Here is a 20,005-nt window from a genome sequence, read left to right on the forward strand (position 1 = left end):
CTGCGGGAGCGCGCGACCGAGGACGCCGAGGGCTCCCACCCTTCCCCGCGCTCACCCTCCTCGCCCTCCACCGTTCCTCCGGCTTGGACACGAACGCGAAGGACGGCCTGCGGCGCTGGGGCTCATGGAGTGTTGGGTGGGCGCGAGGGGAGCCAGGCCCTGAGGGGGTGCCTCTGTCCCTTCACCTGCACCGCCTGGACCTCTTCGGGGCCCAGGGTTCAGTCTGGTGAGAGCTGGGGCTGGCCCGGGGTGCGTCCTCCCTTTACCGTTCAGTGCTGGGGTCGCCGCCTCAAACGCCCAGCCGCGCGCCAAGCCCTTCCCCCACTGGAGGATGCTGGGGAGGGATGGGGCTTTCTCCGCCCCCCTCTCTAAAATTTTCCTTACTTTTTATAATTACTGCTGTCTATCGTGGCTATAGAGAGAATGATTTTCCACTTACAGTAGCAAGGCTTCCTTTTAAAAGATTTTTCCATGAATTAAAAAATGAATCGGTTTTAAAAAGTAAGCCAACAAAAGCACAATGGTACAAAGATAAGCCAAAAAACCTATCTCAGATAACTGAAATTTGGGGAAAGTCGTAGTAAGCCATATGCCTTATTTTGGTAAACTAAATTTGTTGGTGACTTTTAAATAAATGTGTTGAGATATAATGGCTCCATTTAATGGTTTACAGCGTGTTCATGGAGTTGTGTGACCCTCACCACACTGATTTTATTACATTTTATCATCCCCAAAGAAACCTGTACCTCTTAGCAGCCACAGCCATTCCCCCCTCGCCCCTCCCTCCCTCAGCCCTAGGCAAGCAACTGCCAGTTCACTTCCTTTCTGTCTCCGAATTTGCCTGTCCTGGACGGTCCATAGGAATGGAATCTTATGATACATTCGTAATTTTCATGCGACTGGCTTCTCACTTAGCTTAATGTTTCTGAGGTTCATTCATGTTGGAGCATGTCTCAGCACTTCATTTTTTTCATTAATGAATAATATTCCATCATGTGGATAGACCATAACATATTTATTCATTCACTGGTTGTTGAACATCTGGGTTGGTTTTACTTTTTTGGCCGTTACGCATAATGCTGCAGTGAACATTCGTACAGAAGTTGGGCGGACGTGTTTTCGCTTCCCTCGTGTGGGTAGCCAGGAGTGCAGTTGCTCTCATATGGTAACTGTGTTTAACCTTCTGATGAGCTGCCAGACTGCCCTCCCCAGCAGCTGGACCACTTTGTGCTCCCACCGGCAGGGTATAAGGGCTCCAGTTTCTCTGCGTCCTCACCAGCCCTTGTTATCATCTGCCTTTTTGATTCTGGGCATCCTAGTGGGCGTGCAGGGGTATCTCACCAAGGTTTGGATTTGCATTTCCTTGGTGGCTAATAGTTTTTAGCATCTCTTCATGTGCTTATTGGCCATTTGAACATCTTCTTTGAAGAAGTGTCTATTCAAATCCTTACATTTTCAAATTGGGTTATCTGTCTCTGCCTTTTTTTTTTTTTCGTGATTGTTAGGGTCTGCTTGCAAACTGGAGGGGGAGAGAGATTCAGGATAGAACAAACAAACCAACCGAGATTGTCTCCCACCCCATCCACCTAGCTTGGACTGAGAAGGGGCTGTGGGTGCACTGTGGCTCTCAGGAAGAGGACCTGAATTTGGCAGCCCTAACTGTCTGGAGCCAGGTTCCATGCTCTTTGTCCTGCTAAGGATCCCAGAACTCCTTCCAGCTCTCCTCCCAGGAAGCAGCTGAACTTCTGCCCTCATTCCTAGCCTGTCCACTTGTCTGTCCATTTAGCTTTTGTAGCCATCTGAGGCTCTGCTCACCTGTCTGTCCACAGGCTGCCTCTTTGCCTGAAGACTCTGCACAGACCTGGAAGTCTGTGCCAGAGGATGCTACTGGGACCTTTTGAAGTCTTTTGTCCCAGGTCCCTACTGGTGCCACTCTCGTGCCATTGGAGGGACAGAGCCAGTGGGAGTGCGGCTGGCCAGGCCCCTCCTACAGGTCACCTTCCTAGTTTTCCAATACTGGCAAGGTATGCTCCGGCAGCTTGTGCCGTGAGATAAGACCCGAATTGCTATTGGATACGGGGGTGAAGAGGAAATCCCCACCCTGGCATTAAAAGCTCATTCTCCAACCCTGGCTGTTGTAGCTCAGTGGATAGAGCATGGGCCTGTGAACCAAAGGATCACTGGTTCAGTTCCCAGTCAGGGCACATGCCTGGGTTGCAGGACGGGTCACCAGTAGGGGACACATGAGAGGCAGCCACACACTGATGTTTTTCTCCCACTCTTTCTCCCTCCCTTCCCTACTCTCTAAAAATAAATAAGTAAAATCTTTTCAGAAAAATCTCATTTCCCAAAATTTTCTGCCTGAGCTTTCTCCTCATACCCACATCTGGAGCCACCCTGTCCAGACCCTGGGAGAGACGGGGTGGGGGGTGGTCTTCCAACCTCACAGGGAAGCTGTTCACACCTGTTCTCTATAGAGAAGCACCGTAGGGGTGACTGGAAGTCCCTGGAAGTGCAGCGTCCATCCCCTTGGGACAGGCCCAACACCCTGGTGCTGTCTGAACACTCCAGGGCCCGGAATCACCGGGCTCCCAGCCAGAACCCTTCCCCACCCCGGCGTATCCCAGACTCTGAATTGGACAGTGGGCAGCTCGGGGTGCACGGCAATGGAAGACAGGAAAGACAGGGGTGGAGAGTGGGAGGTGGTGCCTCTTCAAAATGCATCTGGCCCTTCCTAAAATCAGAGTTTCAGGGTTGCAGGGCTCAGAAGAGAGATCTGTCTTCAATTCAGATCGCTGCTACTGATAATCACACTGTCTAATGTGTAATACCTTAATGTTTTAAAGCACTCTTTCCATCCTCAAATCCACTTGAGGACAACAGCATCATTATTAAATTCCCATTTGATCACTTACTGCATGCCAAGCACTGTGCTAAGGAACTTATATGCACTGTCTCCTTTAATTCTCTCACCAACCCTATGAGATTAATTTCACGGATGAGAAAACTGAAGGGTGGCAAGTTTCATTAAGTTTCCCAGGGTCACAGAGCTACTAAGAGTGAGAGATTGGGATGCTGATGTGGGCAGAAAGCAAACTTCTGTACTGCAGCCCATCTCTGGTCCCTCCAGTGCCTCACAGTCCCTATGCACTTTGGGAAAAGCAAATCCTGGTGTTTCAGGGTGGGCCACCCAGACTCTTCCAAGCGTTAACTCACTGCATCCTTTCACCCTGCACAGCTGTTCTGGAAGGATGACGTCACTCAAGATGGGAAGACCTGAAGATTCCCAGGTTCCATGACCCACAGAGGGATGGGCAGGCAACCTTTGCCAGTACAACCATAGGGCTGAGGTGGGTTAAGGCCTTTGGTCTGGTGGACAGACCACCTGGGAAGGGAATGAGTGTAGGGGTGCAGGTAGGAGCTGTCACAAGTCCAGTGAATAGAACAGAGAGAGCACATGTCTGATTTTAGCCCTGTCCAGCTGGGATCTGGTGGTAGCCTCACTGGGAAGCTCCTAGTTGGGCTCCATCCAAAGGCAGCCTACATCCCAGAGATGCTTTATAACCCCTCACCCCTTTCAAGGAAACTGGTCTCCATCCCTGTCACCATGGCAGCTGGGCCTCTGCAGCTTGAATTGTTTGCCAAACCACAGGTTGGTCCTGTGACGGACCTTGTGATGGAGACTGGTTGCCATGGTTCCATCAAGTATGCAAATAGGGAGCTGCCATTCTCCTCCAGGCTCTGGGGACAACCACACCTGTCTAATGGAAAGTCCCAGGAAGGAGACAGGATTAGAGGTGGGGATCCGGAAAGGGCCTACAAAAACCTACTTTGGAAGTCCTGCAACTTTTAGAAGTGCCAAATCGCTGGTTTCAGGACTTACTCAGATCAAGACCGCTATTGAGACTTTAAAATAAATTGGTGGGGGAGGGGTGAGGGAAGGAGTGGCACCCATGCCTCAGTGCATTCATTGAAAGTCCCTTGTTTCTCCCCATTTTAGGATGTCGTTGAGCCCTATCTTACTCTGACTCACACTCCTGCAGGGTGAGGACTGGAGTGAGGGTGTCAGAGCCTCCCATACCCCAACTTTCCCTAGTGTCCCCAAGAAGGGCAATTTCAGGCTGACCCAAATCTGGATTATTAAAGCCAATTTCAAATCAAATTCTTTCTACAGACTTTTCTGGAGGCAGGACAGGTGGGGTTTGGACCTGACCAGGGTCTGAGGTGAGACAGGCAGGTTGGGGTGTGGTGTGCCCAGGCCGTGCCAGAGGCCTGGTTTCAGATCCCTTCCTCCCACAGATCATTTCTTTTTTTTTTAATTTAATTTTATTATTTTTCAAGTACAGTATTCTGTCTTACTCCCATCCCAGCCGCAGATCATTTCTAACGCAGGTGAAAGGCAAGGAGAAATCGCAGCTGGCACGACCGACATCCCCACTCACAGCTTTCAAACGTCTCCTTAGTTCTCCTTCCATTTGTAGAAGGAAATCCTTCTGTCCGGAAGCCCAGGTCAGGCCGGCCTGGGGCCTTACTTTGCTCTCCAAGGTTCACTGTACTATCTGGGCATAAGGGTTCCCTACACAGTGGTCATGCCAGCCCTGATCCCAAGAAATCACACAAATAATTCTGCAACCGAAGGCTCTGCACACTTAACATGTTGATGCCCCTGGGAAAAGGGAGAGCAGCCACCATTGCTAAATTCATACAAACTCCAGAGTCCCACGCTTCGAGCGTTATAGTAATTCCCAAAGCACCTTCGCACTCAGCTCACTGGGTCCTCACACATGGGCACACGTGGGAAAGTATCCAGCCCACCGTCTTAGTGCATTCAGGCTGCAGTTAGAAAACAGCATGGGTATCTTAGAAACAACAGAATTTCATGTCTCGCAGTTCTAGAGGCTGGGAAGCCCAAGATCAAGGCATTAGCAGACGTGGTGTCTGCTGAGGGCCTGCTTCACGGTTCATAGAAGATGCCTTCCTGCTCTAACCTCACACGGTAGGAGGGGCCGCAGATCTCTCTGGGGTCTCTTTTATAAGGGCACTAATTGCATTCATGAGGACTCCATGACCTAGACACCGCCCAAAGGCCCCACCTCCAAATACTATCACCATGAGTATTAGAATTTCAACATGAACTTGGGGATGGGGACAAACATTCAGACCATAGTACCCACCCATTCATAAAACCCAGAGAAATGAACAGACACTCCTCTCATCATACAGGCTTTATCATGCTGCCAGTGCATGTCCCCTCCCCTACATCCTTGCATCTAAGGACACGGCTAAATGCAACACTCACCATATTAATTTATACAGTACCTAGTTCTTATTAGCTAAGTTGACCCCTACCACCCACCCTACTTTTTCTTGTGGTACATTGACTGCGTCTCGCCACTGCAATACGTGGTTCCTGCCCAAAGGCAATTGCAGACTAGTCAGGGATGGGAATCATACATGTGACACGTTTATTCAATAAATACTTGATGGACACCTGTGCAGCAGACCCCGTCACTGCCCTGACTCACAGCCCCTGACCTGACTCCAGGCTCACCTGCAGCCGTCAGTAGACAGTGTCTGCATGTGCAGACAGCTCCTCCCTCAAGCCCTGGGCTCTCCATTTCTCTTCCTTGGGTTTCTGGGATGCCAGAGGAACTTGCCTATCTGTGCCCAAGTCAGCCCAGAGTGTCTGGATTTACCCTCCCCAGAGGCAGCCCTCCACCAGTTAAGGACTGAGTTTAGTGGATAAATAGTCCAGCACAGCCTTCCGTTGGTGGGGTAAATCTGAGACAAGTTCTACACAGATCCTCAGGGCTCTCCCCAGCAGGGTTTGTTCCCAGTTGCTCAACCTTGATGGTCAATTTTATGTGTCAACTTGACTGGGCTAGGAGATGCCCAGACAGCTGAGAAAACCTTATTGCTGGGTGTGTCTGTCAGGGTGCTTCTGGCAGAGATTAGCACTTGAATCAGTAGACTTTGTAAAGAAGATGATCCTCACCAATTCAGGTGGGCATCACCCTATCCACTGAGGGCCTGAGGAACAGAAAAGTGGAGGAAGGGAGAATTTGCTCTCTCTGCTTGAGCTGGACATCAGTGCCCCTGGTTCTCAGGCCTTTGAACTTGAATTGGGACTTTCACCATTGGCTAGCACTTGCTGGAGAATGTATTGGTAGAGGGCAAGAGTGGAGCAGATAAACCTATTAGGAAGTATTGTTTTGGACGGGGACACTGGGTGGCTTGCTCTGGGCATTCTCAGTGGGGCCCAGCACCTCCAGCTGGTCATGGACTCTACCCAGAGGCAGCCTGCACCTCAGGGGGTATTCAGACTCCTGGTCTCCAAGGAAATGGCTTCTGACTCTTGTCACCATGGCAACCTTGCTTCATCTGTCTGCATTGGTCGCTGGGGTGACATCAGCACTAAGTGACTGATCCCCACAAGAAGAGCTGGTTGCCATGGTGCTAGAGTATGGAACCCTATTCTTCTCCAGGTCAGGGTCCTTGACTAAACATAAGGGAAACTCAGCAGAAGGAGAGAAGATCAGACATGGAGCCGGAGCCAAGGGGAGGCCAGCTGTCAGGCAGTTGCTGCATCACTAGGGCTCGGGAGTTGCTCAAACCAGGACATCTCTCAGAGCAGGTCATTTATTGGGGGAGGTGATGTTGCAGATGGAGAGTCCTCCAACACAAAAGCACACAGATTTCAAATCCCATGCAATGGGCAAGGAAGCCCATTGCAGAGCTTCCTTGAATGGTTTCCTTCTCTGAGCAAAACTTTGAGGCACCCCATCCCCCACCGCCTGCACTGCCATTCAGAGATGTTCTAGGACAACCTATGTCAGGTAGGTTTTAAAGCAGGTTTTGTTGAAACTCTTATCGTGGGCTTGTTTGGTATCAGGACGGGCAGGCTCCAGCCAGACCCTCTGAAGTAAACTGCACAGGACAGAACAGAGGGGCCATGTGGGGTGGGAATAGATCCTTGGTGGAAGATGGAGATCTGGTTTCTGATCCCTTCCTCCTTCCAGGCACCATTTATAATGTGACTGCAAGGCTGGGTAGCACCGCAGACAAATTGGAATCTCCTCAACCACTCCCCGCTCCTTCTGCCAGACTTTATGGGGGTCTTTTTTCCCCTTAGGAAAGGAACTTCCTGTGAACCCCAAGTCCAAAAGGCCTGAGAACCTGTTTGGTCTTCTGAGAGCATTACTGTCAGCATTAGGACCCCCTCGAATAAATAACAAAAAGAAGCACAGTGTAAATGCAAACATAAGTGGCCATGTTGATAGCTATTCCCCTGGTAGTTTGACATCTCAAAAGAGAGAGAAGCACACCCGCCTGTGCTTGACCCACCCAAAGAGCAGTGCGTCCCTTTTCCCCGTCGCATTATACTTCTCAAAGAAGGTTTGCACCCCTCTGCTCCGCGGCCTCAAGTTGTTTCCGCAATAATGAAAACATTGTGTATAATACAAATCAATGATAACCAGACAAGCCTCCAGTTCCTGGAGGGACAAAATCACTTGTGTTGCATCCTCCTACTAAGAAGACAAAGGAAAAATAACCATGGGAAAGCACGGGGACCAACCCAAAGCAAGAAAAACTCGGTGGAATATAATCCTCGAAAAAAGGGTGAGTTACACATTTTCCCCGGAGGACACCTCACTGTTCTTTGCCGCACATGGGAAAATACAGCTCAGGCAGAAAGTGGCATCAAAACATCGGTACAGCTGGAAATTGAGGACAAGATCTGGGAAAATAAGCGAGCTGCCAAGACGGGAAACCCAAATCCACATACGAAGTCCACTCAAATCCTTAGCTACCTTCTAAACGAGATGTGCAGGGTGAGATTTCAAGGAACCTAGTGGAAAAGTCAAATATCTGGGCTGAAATTTTGGAAGATGCCACAGTATTAGGGAGACCACTTTGGGGGTTCAGGACCCATACGATTAGAGGAACTGGGTTTCAGGCCTGGCCCCTGGTGGGGGGCTTCTGAGAGGCAACCACACATTGATGTTTCTCTCCCTGTATTTCTCCTTCCCTTCCCCTCTCTCTAAAAATAAATAAATAAAACATTTTAAAAATCTGTTATAAATATGTTAAATAATTTACAAGGAAAGATAAACAACTGAGGGACCTCAGCAGAGAAATAGAACGTATGCAAAAAGAATGAACCTCGAATTCTGTAAATGAAAAAATAACATTTGAAATAAAAAAATGTGTTGAATACGTTTAACAGCAGACTGGAAGAAGCAGAAGAAAGAATCAGATCGATAGAAATTATCCAAACAGAAGCAATGAGAGAAAAAGACCAAAACAAAGAGAGAACACAGAGTCTGAGACCTGGAGGGTAATGGCAAGGAGGCTAACACGTAACTGGAGTCGCAGAAGGAGAGGAGAGACACGACGGGGACCATAAAGTGTCTGAGGAGCTAACGATTCAACAGTTTGCAATATAATGAAATACCTTCACCCACAGGTGAAGCAGCACAGCGAACCCATGGGAGAGAAACCCGAAAGGGTCACGTAGAGGCCCATTATCAAGTTGCTGAAAACCAAGCTAAAGAGAAAAATATTTCTTTCAACGAGGCAATACTAAAAATGAAGACTGTCTTTTAGACCTATAAGCCAGAAGACAAGAGAATATCTCTAAATGCTAAAAGAAAAAAAGGTACACCCAAAATTCTATGCATAGTGGATATATCTTTTTAAAATGAAAGGGCCCCGGTTGGTGGGCTGAGCACTGGCCTGCGAACCAAAGGGTGGCCCCCCTTGATTCCCAGTCAGGGCACGTGCCTGGGTTGCTGGCTGGGCCCTCTCACTGGGGGTGTGCGAGAGGCAACCGTGTATCTCTCACACATCAGTGTTTCTCTCCCTCTCTCTCTACCTCCCTTCCTCTCTCTAAAATAGAAATAAAAAATCTCTTTTAAAAATTAAAAAAATAAAATGAAAGAGAAATGGAGATATTTTTAAACAAACAGAAGGTATGGTAGGTCACTGTCAGCAGACCTGCTCAAGAAATGCCACAGGAAGCTCTTGAGACTGAAAGAAAATGATCCCGTATAGAACCTGAAATCTGAAGGAAGGAATAAAAAACATACACCAGAAATGGCAAATATATGAGTAAATATAAAAGACTCAATGTCTTCTCAATGTCTTTAAAAGTCTACTGACTTATGAAGGCAAAAATAAGTTTTAAAAGTATTGAGCCCCCGACCAGCATGGCTCAGTTGGTTGGAGTGTCCCATGGGCCAAAGGTTGCAGGTCAGGGCACACACCCAGGCTGTGGGTTCAATGCCCAGTTGGGGCACGTACAAGAAGGCAACTCATTGATGTTTCTCTCTCTCCCCATCACCCCCTTCCTCTCTCTCTGAAGACAATGGAAAATAAATGTCCTCAGGTGAGGATAAAATTTTTTTGTATTGTATGATTTACATACTATATAGAAATAAATATATAACAATAATATACAATGGCAGGCGTAAATGAATTACATTGTAAGGTGTATACATTTTAAGGCATAATAATAATTTAAAGAAGTTGTGATAAATTAAGGATGCTTACTGTAATCTCTAAAGCAACATCTTAAATATAATACCAAGGAGTATGAATAAATCAATAAAATAAAATTGAATATTATAAATTACTTGATTATTCCAAATGAAAGGAGGCAGGAGAAACCAAGGGAAACAAATAAGACAAATGGAAAACAATTTAACCCCAACATATCAATAATTGCATTAAGTATAAATAACTAAACAATCCAAATAAAAGGCAGAGATTTCCAGTCTGGATTTATAAAAAAGAATCAAACAATATCTTGTCTACAAGAGAGGTACTTTAAATATAATGGCAAGGATTACTTGAAAGTAAAATAAGGATAAAAGATATGCCATGAAAATGCTGACCCACAGAGAGCAGCTGTGACCATGTCAGAAAGAGTAGGCCTCAGACACGTGGTATTACTAGAGATACCTAGGGATATTTTGTAATGCTAAAAGCTCCATCTTTCAAGAGGGCATCACAGTCCTAAATATGGATGCACTGAATAACAGTTCCAAAAAAACAAGGCAAAACTGATAGAGCCTAAAAGAAATATAGACAATTCCACAGAAAAATTTGGTTATAAAGGATGGATCAGGCAGACAGAAATCAATACCAATACAGAAACACTGAACATTAATTAACATGACTTACTGGACATTTATAGAACACTAAACTCGACAAGTGCAGAAAACATATTCCATCCACAGGTATATGGAACATTCACCAAGGTAGAGTATATGCTGAAGTATAAAACAAAATCAATAAAGTCAAGACAATTGAAGTTATACAATGCATGTTCTCAGACAACATCAAAATTAAATATAAATAAATAACAAAAACATTAAAAATTCCTTATGGCAATGTCCTCTTAAATAATCTATGGGTCTAAGTAATCACAAGAAAATTTAGAAAATGTTAACTATGTGATAAAACAAAAAAAAGTAATGCTCAGAGGGCAATATATAGAATTATATGCCTTTATTGCAAAGAAGAATATATTTAAATCAATGAGGTAAGATACCAACTCAACAGTCTGGAAAAAGAAATAAAACCCAAAGGGACAGCCCTGGCTGGTATAGCTCAGTGGATTGAGCACAGACCTATGAAGCAGAAGGTCACCGGTTCAGTTCCTAGTCAGGGCACATGCCTCGGTTGTGGGCCAGGTCCCTGGTAGGGGACACATGACAGGCAACCACACACTGATGTTTCTCTCTCACTCTTTCTCCTTCCCTTCTTCTCTCTCTAAAAATAAATAAAATATTTTTTTAAAAAATATGGCTATAAAAAAAAACCCAAAGGGAATAATAATAAAGAATTGAAATCAATGAAATGAGAAAAAAATAGAGAAAAGCAATAAAACCAAAAGTCAGTTCTTTTAAAAGATCAATTAAATTTCTAAATCTCTAGCTACAATTGTAAGGGCAAAAAGAAGAAAAGAATAAATTAATATAATCAGTAATTTAAAAAGTAAAACAGCTTCAATTCTATAGTTATTAAAATAATAATAAAGCAATATTAACATCTTTATGCTAACAAATGTGATAAATGTTATAGACAAATTTCTTGAAAAATTCAAGTTCTGAAACAGAAATGAAAATAGAATATCTGAATAGCTAAAGAACTTGGAATTGTAATAAATCTTTCTCACAAAGAAATTCCAACCCTAAACACTTAAATAAGAAGTAACACAAATCATATAGAGTCTTTCAGACATAACAAAGAGGCAACATTTTCTGACTGACTTTGGGAGGCCAGAGTAACCAGACTTTTTGGAGAAAAAAAAAAAAAACAGGAGAAAACCTTTGTAAGTTTAAGGTGATAGCCAAACATTTCTAAGAACACAGAAAGCACTAGCCATAAAAGATAAAATGAATAAATTGGACTTCATCAAAATCATTTTGCCCTTCAAACAACATTACTAAGAAAATTAAAATGAAGTGCTCAGAGTTGGAGAAAATACTCACAAAGCAGAATTACATGAACTAAGGAACTGTAAATATTTTTAGATGTCATATGCATCTCCAGTAGCTGCTGTACGAAGTCATGTCAGATTTAGTGGTTTGAAACAACACAAACTTGTTATTCTACAGTCTGGAAATCAGACAGCTGAAACAAGGTGTCAGCAAGTCTGTGTTCCTTCTGGAGTCTGATGGGGAGAAACCAGTGGGGTGTGTGTGTGTGTGTGTGTGTGTGTGTGTGTGTGTGTGTGTGCGCGTTCCAGCTTCTGGAGGCTGTTTGTATTCCTTGGCTTGGGGCTCCTTTCTTGCATTGCCCCAACCTCTTGTTTCCAATGTCATTATCTCCCACCACTGCCTTTGACCTTATTTCTATCTTATGAAGGTGCTTTTTATTACTTTGGGCACACCTGAAAACCTGGGATCATCTCCTCATCTGAGGTTAATCCCCTCTAAGGTTAATCACTCCTGCAATGTCATCTCCTTTAGGGATTCAGGTGTGAACATCTTCCCGGGCCATTATACAGATGGCATAATGGTATTGTGGTTAAGTAGGGAAACCACTCTGAATTCTAAGAGATGTGTACTGAATTATTTAGGAGTGAAATGTTATGATGTTTGTAAATCATTTTTAAATACTTTATCAAGAGAAAGGAGCAATTGTGAACAAATCTTAATAATTGTTAGTCTGGGTGGTAGGTATACAGGCATTCATTTTTTTAATCCTGAAAATTTTCATAATAAAAAATTTAAACTTAAGAAACAAAATATTTAAATGCCAGTCTGGGGTTTAGAAGGCTCCCACACTAACCTATAACTAAACGAGAGTGGAAATGAGATTAGTTAGTTTGTTACTGGTTAGTTATTGCAATAGCTCTAGTGCAAAAAGAGTACAGTGGTTTGAACCAGGGTGATGGCAGGGGTGTGAGCAGAAGTGCATGGATGTGCAGTATATGTTGCAGGTCAAATCCATGTATGCTGAAGGCCGTTAGGTGGGCGAAGGTAAAGTGAGCGTCAGGGAAAATAGAAGCTGACTAAATACACTGCCTACCGTCCAGTCCTTGTTCGTATTTAACCCTCACAACAACCTTAGAGGTAGACACAATTTGCACTCACATCTTAGGTGCAATCCGTTTCTCCAACCCTGGAACTGGAGCAGAGGCGGTAGGTAGTCCTTGGGACATGGCCTACACAAAACAGGAGCCGGCGCCTGGGGATGGGGCCCTCAAACGGAAGGAGCTGGGTAGGCCTCTGCAGCGGCAGGGCCCGCCGGCGATTGGCCGAGCTGCCAGGAGAGGAATGTGCAGATCAATCCCGCAAGTGGGGAGCTGAGATTTCTGAACCCCATCATCCCTGCTTAGCCTCTCCCGCCGCGGTCCCCTCCTTCGCTGAGACTTAGGTGAGGAACCAGAGCGCGGAGCATGGGAGGATGTGGCCCCCCCTGGGGCCCGGGAGCTGGGGGGGGGGGGGACGCTGGCGGGGGCTCCACCTGCTCCTTTGCTTCCTGCTGCTGAAGAGCCACCTGGGGGGCTGCAGAGACCTCAGTGGCCACGGTCAGAAGGAAACCTGGGGGGTGAGGGCAGGTCCAGAGAACGTTCCTGAAAGAAGTGAGTCAGGGCACCTCAAGGTTAGACACAGTGGAGGAAAAGAAAGTGGGGGCGTGAAAAAAGATAAATGTAAAAAGAGGCGCAGGCCTGGGGTGGCGCTCCGCATGGGGGATCTAGACCTAAAAGAACTGGAGATTCTGGAGGAGGACAGGAAAATGGGCCAAGGGACCTAGGCGACCACAGGAAAAGCCAGACGCGCCACATGGCCAGGGAAGAGGTGCCCAAACTGAGGGAAGGGCAAGGGGACCAGGATCTCGGGGTACAGGAGTCGGGGCCGCGGGTATCGGGGTCCTGGCTTGGGAGAGAATTTGGGCCGAGAGAGGAGCCGGGGCTTCTTCCCAAGCCCTCAGAGCCTGGCGTGAGCAATCTGGTGACTGTTAAGAAGCGGGAGGGCTAGGGTAGAGTGGGAGCGGATGCAAGGGGAAAGGGTTTTCCTTTTCCTCTGGCTCGGCTCTGCGCCAGCCCGGTGGACCCGCGCAGACGCAGGTCCGAGCGGCCGGAGGCCAACCGCGCAGACTCGGGGGTTCTGCGCCTGGCGCGGGAAGACGCCCAACTCCGGTCTGACGCCAGGTCTCTCTCCCGATTCCTGGGTTTAGAGGCCAAACCAGAGGACTCGGGAAGAGCTGTGAGAGGAGGCCCAGTGGCGATGACAGGAGAGGGCGAACGCAGGGGCGAGCGTGGAGATGGTCAAGCTTTGTGGAAATACCTCGCGCTCTGAACCACCCAGAGCCTCTTCTATGCCAGGCTTCGGCCACCGCTCAGCACCACGAATGGCGCCTGGCATCCCGTGGGTCTGACCGCGGGTGTCCTAGTCACCTCTTTTCCTATCAGTCCTGGGAGCAATGTCTCAAGGAATGATCCTCCCTTCCAGAAATGCTTCTCCTTCTCAGTAGGGTGCTGGAATTTCTGCTCCTTTCTAAAGCCAGGAAATTGGGATCCATTTGGGAAGGAGAATTCCCTTTTCTTAAAGCTGGTCCCTAACGACGCATGGTAATTCAGCTATGGAAAAAAACGGACTCTCCACCAACCGTACCACATCTAACTGGAATAAGAAAGGTGTGTGTGTACAGCCCTGGGTGGTGTGGCTCAGTGGATTGAACCAAAGGGCAGCTGGTTCGATTCCCAGTCAGGGCACATGCCTGGGTTGTGGGCCAGGTCCCCAGTAGGGGGCACATGAGGGGCAACCACACATTGATGTTTCCCTCTCTCCCTCCATTCCACTCTCTCTACAAATAAATAAATGAAAAGAAAAGTGGTGTGTATAGCATTAGGGACTGTCCTCTCCCACCCCCTGTCCTTTCCCTGTGCACAGTTGGGCTAACTGTGGCTGTCACTGTGGCTGTCAGGACAGGGATCCAGACACTAAAACCCTATGCAGTCCTGCTTTAAGGATTTCAGGCCTTCTCTCTAATCCCCTTCAGGCCTCAAAGCCTACCCCAAGATCGGTTCACCTGCTGCCCACGCCCCACCTGTTCACCGGATTGTGCATTCTATGTGTGTAGCTGTCTGAGTCTCCCCTCACCTCAACCTCCACAGGCTACAGGCTATTCTTGGCCTGTAAACTTTGTTCGTACCTGGAAGTTGGTACCAAAGGTGAATGAGGTGCAGGGGCTGCAGAGGTACGGGAAAATGAAAAGAAGCAATATTTGAACGGAGGAAGGGATCTGGCGAGAGGGAGAGAGACCAGGGAACTCAGGTATCATAGTGGGAGGAAGCTGCTCTTTTTTTTTTTCAACTGGAACGTGGCAAGCTCCTGGCCAAGCTCCTTGCTGATGCCATTTTTGCCTTGAGATGGTCAGGGCCAAGTGGGAGTGGGGCAGCTCTGGCCCTTCCAAGGATTTCCCACCCCAGTCTCCCAATACTTGCAAGTTGTACTTCAGCAGATTATGCCCCAAGGTGAGGAAGACCTGGACAACAGAGGCTGGGGCATGGCCAGACATGAGGGCAGTGGGGATAGTGGGAGGCTGATCTGAGGACAAGCTTCCTTCTTCAGATGTCTCTACTTGAAGCTTTCCTGTTGTGCTCACTTCCTGGAGAAGGTGGACAATGGAGTGGGAGTGGAGATGGATGAATGTTTGCTCTTGACACTCTTGGGAAGAGCCCAGCAGAGGTTTCTAGCAGAAGTCCCTGAAATAAGTCATCATCTAACAGTTATGTTGCCTTCAAAGGGCCAAATATAACTTCAACTCCTTAACAGTTAAGGAGTAGTTATATTTATACAGTCCTGAAGTTATTTCAGCCCTTTGAAAGCAACTGCAAGGCTGATGCGGTCCCTGGTGAAAATGAGTTTGACACCTCTGATCTAACTCCTTCAAACTAGTCCCAACCCCTGACCCTATTTTGGTTTTTCTAGAACCAGGAATCCTTAAGTTCTCAGCATGGAAAACACATATCTACCCCCATGTCTGAGTGGGAAGAAGAGCAAATTGTATGACAAATAGATGTGAGGAGTGAAAGGGAGTGGAGAGTCTCTTGGAGACAGATGTCTGACTGTTCCTTAGAGCAGAGTTTCATGAATGGAGGAGGATCACATGAGAAATCTGCCTTGAGTTCATGTTACTACTACTACGGGTGTCTAATATATGTGTAATGCCTTAGAGCGGTGGTTCTCAAAGTGCATCCTAGGACCAGCAGCATCAGCATCATCAAGGAGCTTGTTTAAAATGCTAACTATTTTTAATTCTTTAAAAAGATTTTATTTTATTTTTTTAGGGAGAGGAAGGGAGGGAGAGAAACATTAATGTGTGACAGAAACATCAATTGATTGGTTGCCTCTTGCACACTGCCAGCTGGGGACCTGGCCTGCAACCCAAGCATATGCTCTGACCAGGATTAGAACCAGCAACCCCTTGGTCTGCAGGATGAAGCCCAACCCACAGAGCCGCATCATTCAAGGCACAAAAGAAAAATTGCTAATTCTTGAGCTTCATCCAGACCTACTGAATCAGAAACTCTTGTAGGTGATTCTGATGCACACTAACATTTGGGAATCACTGCCTTAAGAATTTTGTAAGGGCTCTTTACCTTGCTAATCTCATTTAATCCTCAGGATAGCATCAAAGGAATCAGCAAAGAGAATATAACACTAATCCTAATGGAATATTATTACATGCCAGGCATTATACTAAGCAATTGTTGAATACTATCTCATTTAATTCTGTCCACAAATGGTGATTGTTCACCTGCTTAAGGGAGAGAGGAGTGTTGATCTCACCGGGCCCCTGGAGTGGGCTAGAGTGTCCCAAGTGTCAATTCACTCCATCCTTTCACTTTGAAGGTTTGTTCCGGAAGGGTGACATCACCCAGGAGGTGATGACCCAGAAGATGGGACACATCAGCCGACTCCATCCCCAAGATGTCTGTCTGAGGGATGGGCAGACATCCTTTCCCACCAAAACCTCTGGGGTGAGGTACATGAGGCCATGGTCAGGCCATGCTGTCTGGCAGACAGACTGAGCTGGGAGGGAATTAGTATTAACACTACAGGTAAGAGCTGCCAGAAATGCAGTGAGAACAATTCGGAAGTCCTCTCTGAGATCTGCCAGGAACAGCTCCATGAACCATTAGTGATACCTGCCAAGGGAGAGGGGGTGGATGTTAGCAAGTCTCGGTCCCATTGGTCATTTCTGTCTCTTCTAGGGGTAAGCAAGAGGAGAAACTTTGACTCCTATTCCCCAAGGTGAGACTTATATGTCTTCTTAAGAATTTTAAATCCCTGATTTTGCGTCCCTTCTCTTTTCCTCTGGAGCCCTGCCACCCTTTCTGTCTCCTTCTTGACTCCCGGCTTCCCTCCTCCCAGAGCCCAATGGTCCAGGTGACCAGGGTTCAGTGCTTTACCTCCAAAATGGTTTCGAAGGCCTTGCAACAACAGGTGGCCAACCCTGTCAAGGTGAGATTGGGACCCCCAAGGGCCTGTTTAAATGAGGGGGCCAGGCATGAAGAAGGGAATGAGTATGGAGGCATGAATGGACAAGCCCAAGGAAAGATCTTTCCTTTCCCAGCTGAAGCGTACCCTTCCCTTTCTCTCCTACAGACCACCTGTGGGTATCTGTCTGAGTTTGGGAGGCAGGTGCTGGGAGCCTCCAAGAATGAAATGGTCTGTAGGATCAAGTGTAAGCATGGAGCTGCAGAGTTTTCAAAATTAAGTAAAAATTTTTCCTTTTCTCCATGCACTCCGTGTTTATAGCAAGTGGTAGCAAAGCTCCTTTAGATAAGTGGGAGAGGTAGCCCGGAGGCCTTCACATTCAAAACACGCACACACTCACACCCCTACCCTGCTCTACTCTGTGACCTGAGCTAGTCAGCTGGTAAAGTTCAGGGATGTCTCCTTGAGATGCTTGAACTCTTCAAAATCTAGACTGGAAACACCCATCCAGTACTCCTTTCTATCTTTCTACAGGGGACATTAGAGTGCAGGCTGGTCAAGGGACTCGCTCAAAGTTGCATAGCAGGTTCCGGGCAGAGGCAGCTCTGGACGCAGCCCTTTCCCCTGTGGCCCCTGCAGCCCCTGCCTTTCCTCTCTGGGACCACAGTAGGGGTTGGGCTGTTCCGAACATCGGGCTCCTCCATGTTGACCAAAGTCTGGTGGGGGGAGGGGGACTGAAGCCTCGATTATGAGAAGGTGGCAGCCAGAGAAAGATATGAAGGGAGGGCCTCTCAGACGGAAAGCACTGCAATGACAAGTGTTCTGTGACAAGGACACTGTGACCGGTTCAAGGAGCAGTGAGAGAATCCAGGGGTGGAAGATTAGGTTGGAGAAGCAAGCCCAGGACTGACCATGCAGGGCCTCATGGATCCTGGTAAAAAAAAACTTGGATTTTATTCTAAGTGTAGTGGCAAGTTAACTGGGAAATTTTAAGGAAGGGGATTTCATAATGTGACGGATGAGTTTATCAAAAGGCCACTCTAGTGATGTTAAGGAATGGATTGTGAAGAGCAAGAATAAAAACTAAAAAGCCTGGAAGGAGCCACCATCCTGATCCTGGGGAGACTTGAGTTGACCTGGACTGGGGTGGTGGCAGTGGAACTAGCGCCCCCGGCTGGCCACGCACTCCATCCTGAGGCAGCCTGCACCTCAGGGGGCTTCCGGGCTCTCCTAGGAAACCGGTTCCCTTGGTTCCCATTCCTGTAAGGTGGCACTTGGGCTTTCTAAGCCTGGATTGGTTGCTGGGTCAATGCACTCAGCTAAGTGACAGACCTACCAGGGAGGGACCGGTTACCATGGTGCTTCTGCAAATGCAAACAAGGTGCTGTCATTCTTTCCAACCCTGAGCCCAAGGGGAAAATCGCAGGGGGGAGGGTGAACTATATGTGGAAGCCAAGGGGACAGGTGAGTGGTGGGCTGAGTCACTACGGGCTTACTCAATCAGGCTGAAATGGAAGCACGTGGAGAAGAAGAGTAGAAGAGGAAGGGGCCGCCTCACCTCATACTGACTCCAGTCCTTTGTTTCTTCTCATTTTAGGGCTTCTCTGAGCCACCCTCCACTGTGGGACGCAACCTTGTCGCTGATCGAGACCTGTGTGAAAGTCCTCTGGCCCAGTGCCCTCCCCATTGTCCTCTGGGGGCCAGTTCTCAGATGACCCAAATCTGGGTCATTACAGTGGATTCTCATGCCAACTCTTCCTGTGACTTGTCTTGAGGCAGGACGGGCGGGGTCTGGACCTGGCCAGGACCTCCGAAGTGAGAGAAGGGGGACCAGAGAAGGGGTGGAGATGGAGAGCACAGCCCCTCGGTGCTGACGGAGGCTGGTCTCTGTCTTGTTTTCCTCCCCATGACTAGTCCTGAAGTGGAAAAGTGAGGGTGGGACTCCAGCTGGAAGGTCAGCCTCCCCACGGTCACCCAGCTACATCCGGTGGCCTAGTTGCCCACCCTGCCATGTCACACAGGCCTGCACCCTGCTGTTTTATGCGTCTTCACCTTCGGCATGACAGCTCTTGCTGGGGCTCTCCCACTCATCCTGCTCCCAGTAATCAACAGAGAAGTGCTACAAAGTGTACACACATTAACTGTTTTTTTTATTGGCTCTTGCCAGTTAGTTCCTTGTAGCTTACAGTTTTAAAAGGGAACAGGGCCCTGGCCCATGTGGTTCAGTTGGTTGGGTGTCACCCCATAGACCAGGAGGTCTTGGGTTTGATTCCCCATCAGGACACAGGCCTGGGGTGAGGGTTTGGTCCCTGGTCAGTGTGCCTGCAGGAGGCAACTGATCGATGTTTCTATCTTGCATTGATATTTCTCTCCCTCCCTCCCTTTCCCTCTATCTAGAATAAATAAAAGAAAAAAAATCTTGAAAGGAGTGGGTAATCCTGCCCCCATGCTCAGCCCAACCGAACACTGGAATATCCGATTTGCAGAGCTTTATACTCCTTGAAGTGATCAGACTCACTGATCAGACATTCACAGGGGTAAGCCAACAGGCAGGTATTAGCATTCAGTGTCTCTAAGAGGTCACGGAGTTGTAAACATCTACTAATGATCGCTCTATCACTATAAACAAGTTTGTACACTTTACCAGGTATGTTATAATATAATAAATAACTATGAACCTGTCAACAATGTGAAGAGTGAATAAAATAAAAATTATTTTTGAAAAGAAGTTGGCATCCTTTGCTCCACCTGATATGAAGACTTAGTATGAAACTAGTCATTTAAAAAGTGTGGTATTGATGGAAGGATGGATGGAAGGTCCATGAAACAAAGGGCCAGGGACAGACACGTGGTGTGGGCGTTTCTTAAAGAAGATGGCAGAGCAGAGGGTAATCTTTCCAATAAATGGTTCAGGAACCATTTGGTAACCCTGTAGGTGAAAAGTCACTTATGTCCGTCACTTAAAACATACACACTAACAGGATCCAGGTGGATTATAGATCAATGTGAAGAGTTAAACAATGACACTTATTTCATTACTTTAA

At 47.2% G+C, this 20,005-nt stretch overlaps 1 protein-coding gene across 1 annotated transcript; it reads left to right on the forward strand.

Moving 5' to 3' along the window:
- The first annotated feature begins 12,918 nt into the window (after positions 1–12,918).
- On the forward strand, positions 12,919–18,569 carry RESP18 (regulated endocrine specific protein 18). The gene is made up of 6 exons (XM_053671607.1): positions 12,919–13,042; positions 14,888–14,992; positions 16,374–16,501; positions 16,896–16,985; positions 17,130–17,208; positions 18,559–18,569. Exons 1-6 carry the CDS (start codon positions 12,919–12,921, stop codon positions 18,567–18,569), a joined length of 537 nt encoding a protein of 178 aa, XP_053527582.1.
- The last annotated feature ends 1,436 nt before the right edge of the window (positions 18,570–20,005 follow it).

The sequence above is a fragment of the Artibeus jamaicensis genome, unplaced genomic scaffold, assembly GCF_021234435.1.
Source record: "Artibeus jamaicensis isolate MK-2021 breed Jamaican fruit bat unplaced genomic scaffold, CSHL_Jam_final contig_1015, whole genome shotgun sequence".
Classification (NCBI taxonomy): domain Eukaryota; kingdom Metazoa; phylum Chordata; class Mammalia; order Chiroptera; family Phyllostomidae; genus Artibeus; species Artibeus jamaicensis.

Coding starts and splice junctions, on each gene's coding strand:
- RESP18 (XM_053671607.1), top strand. CDS start 12,919: ATGTGGCCCCCCCTGGGGCCCGGGAGCTGGGGGGGGGGGGGACGCTGG. Junction 14,993..16,373: donor TCAGCAGATTATGCCCCAAG/GTGAGGAAGACC, acceptor TTCACTTTGAAG/GTTTGTTCCGGAAGGGTGAC. Junction 16,986..17,129: donor AGGTGGCCAACCCTGTCAAG/GTGAGATTGGGA, acceptor TCTCTCCTACAG/ACCACCTGTGGGTATCTGTC.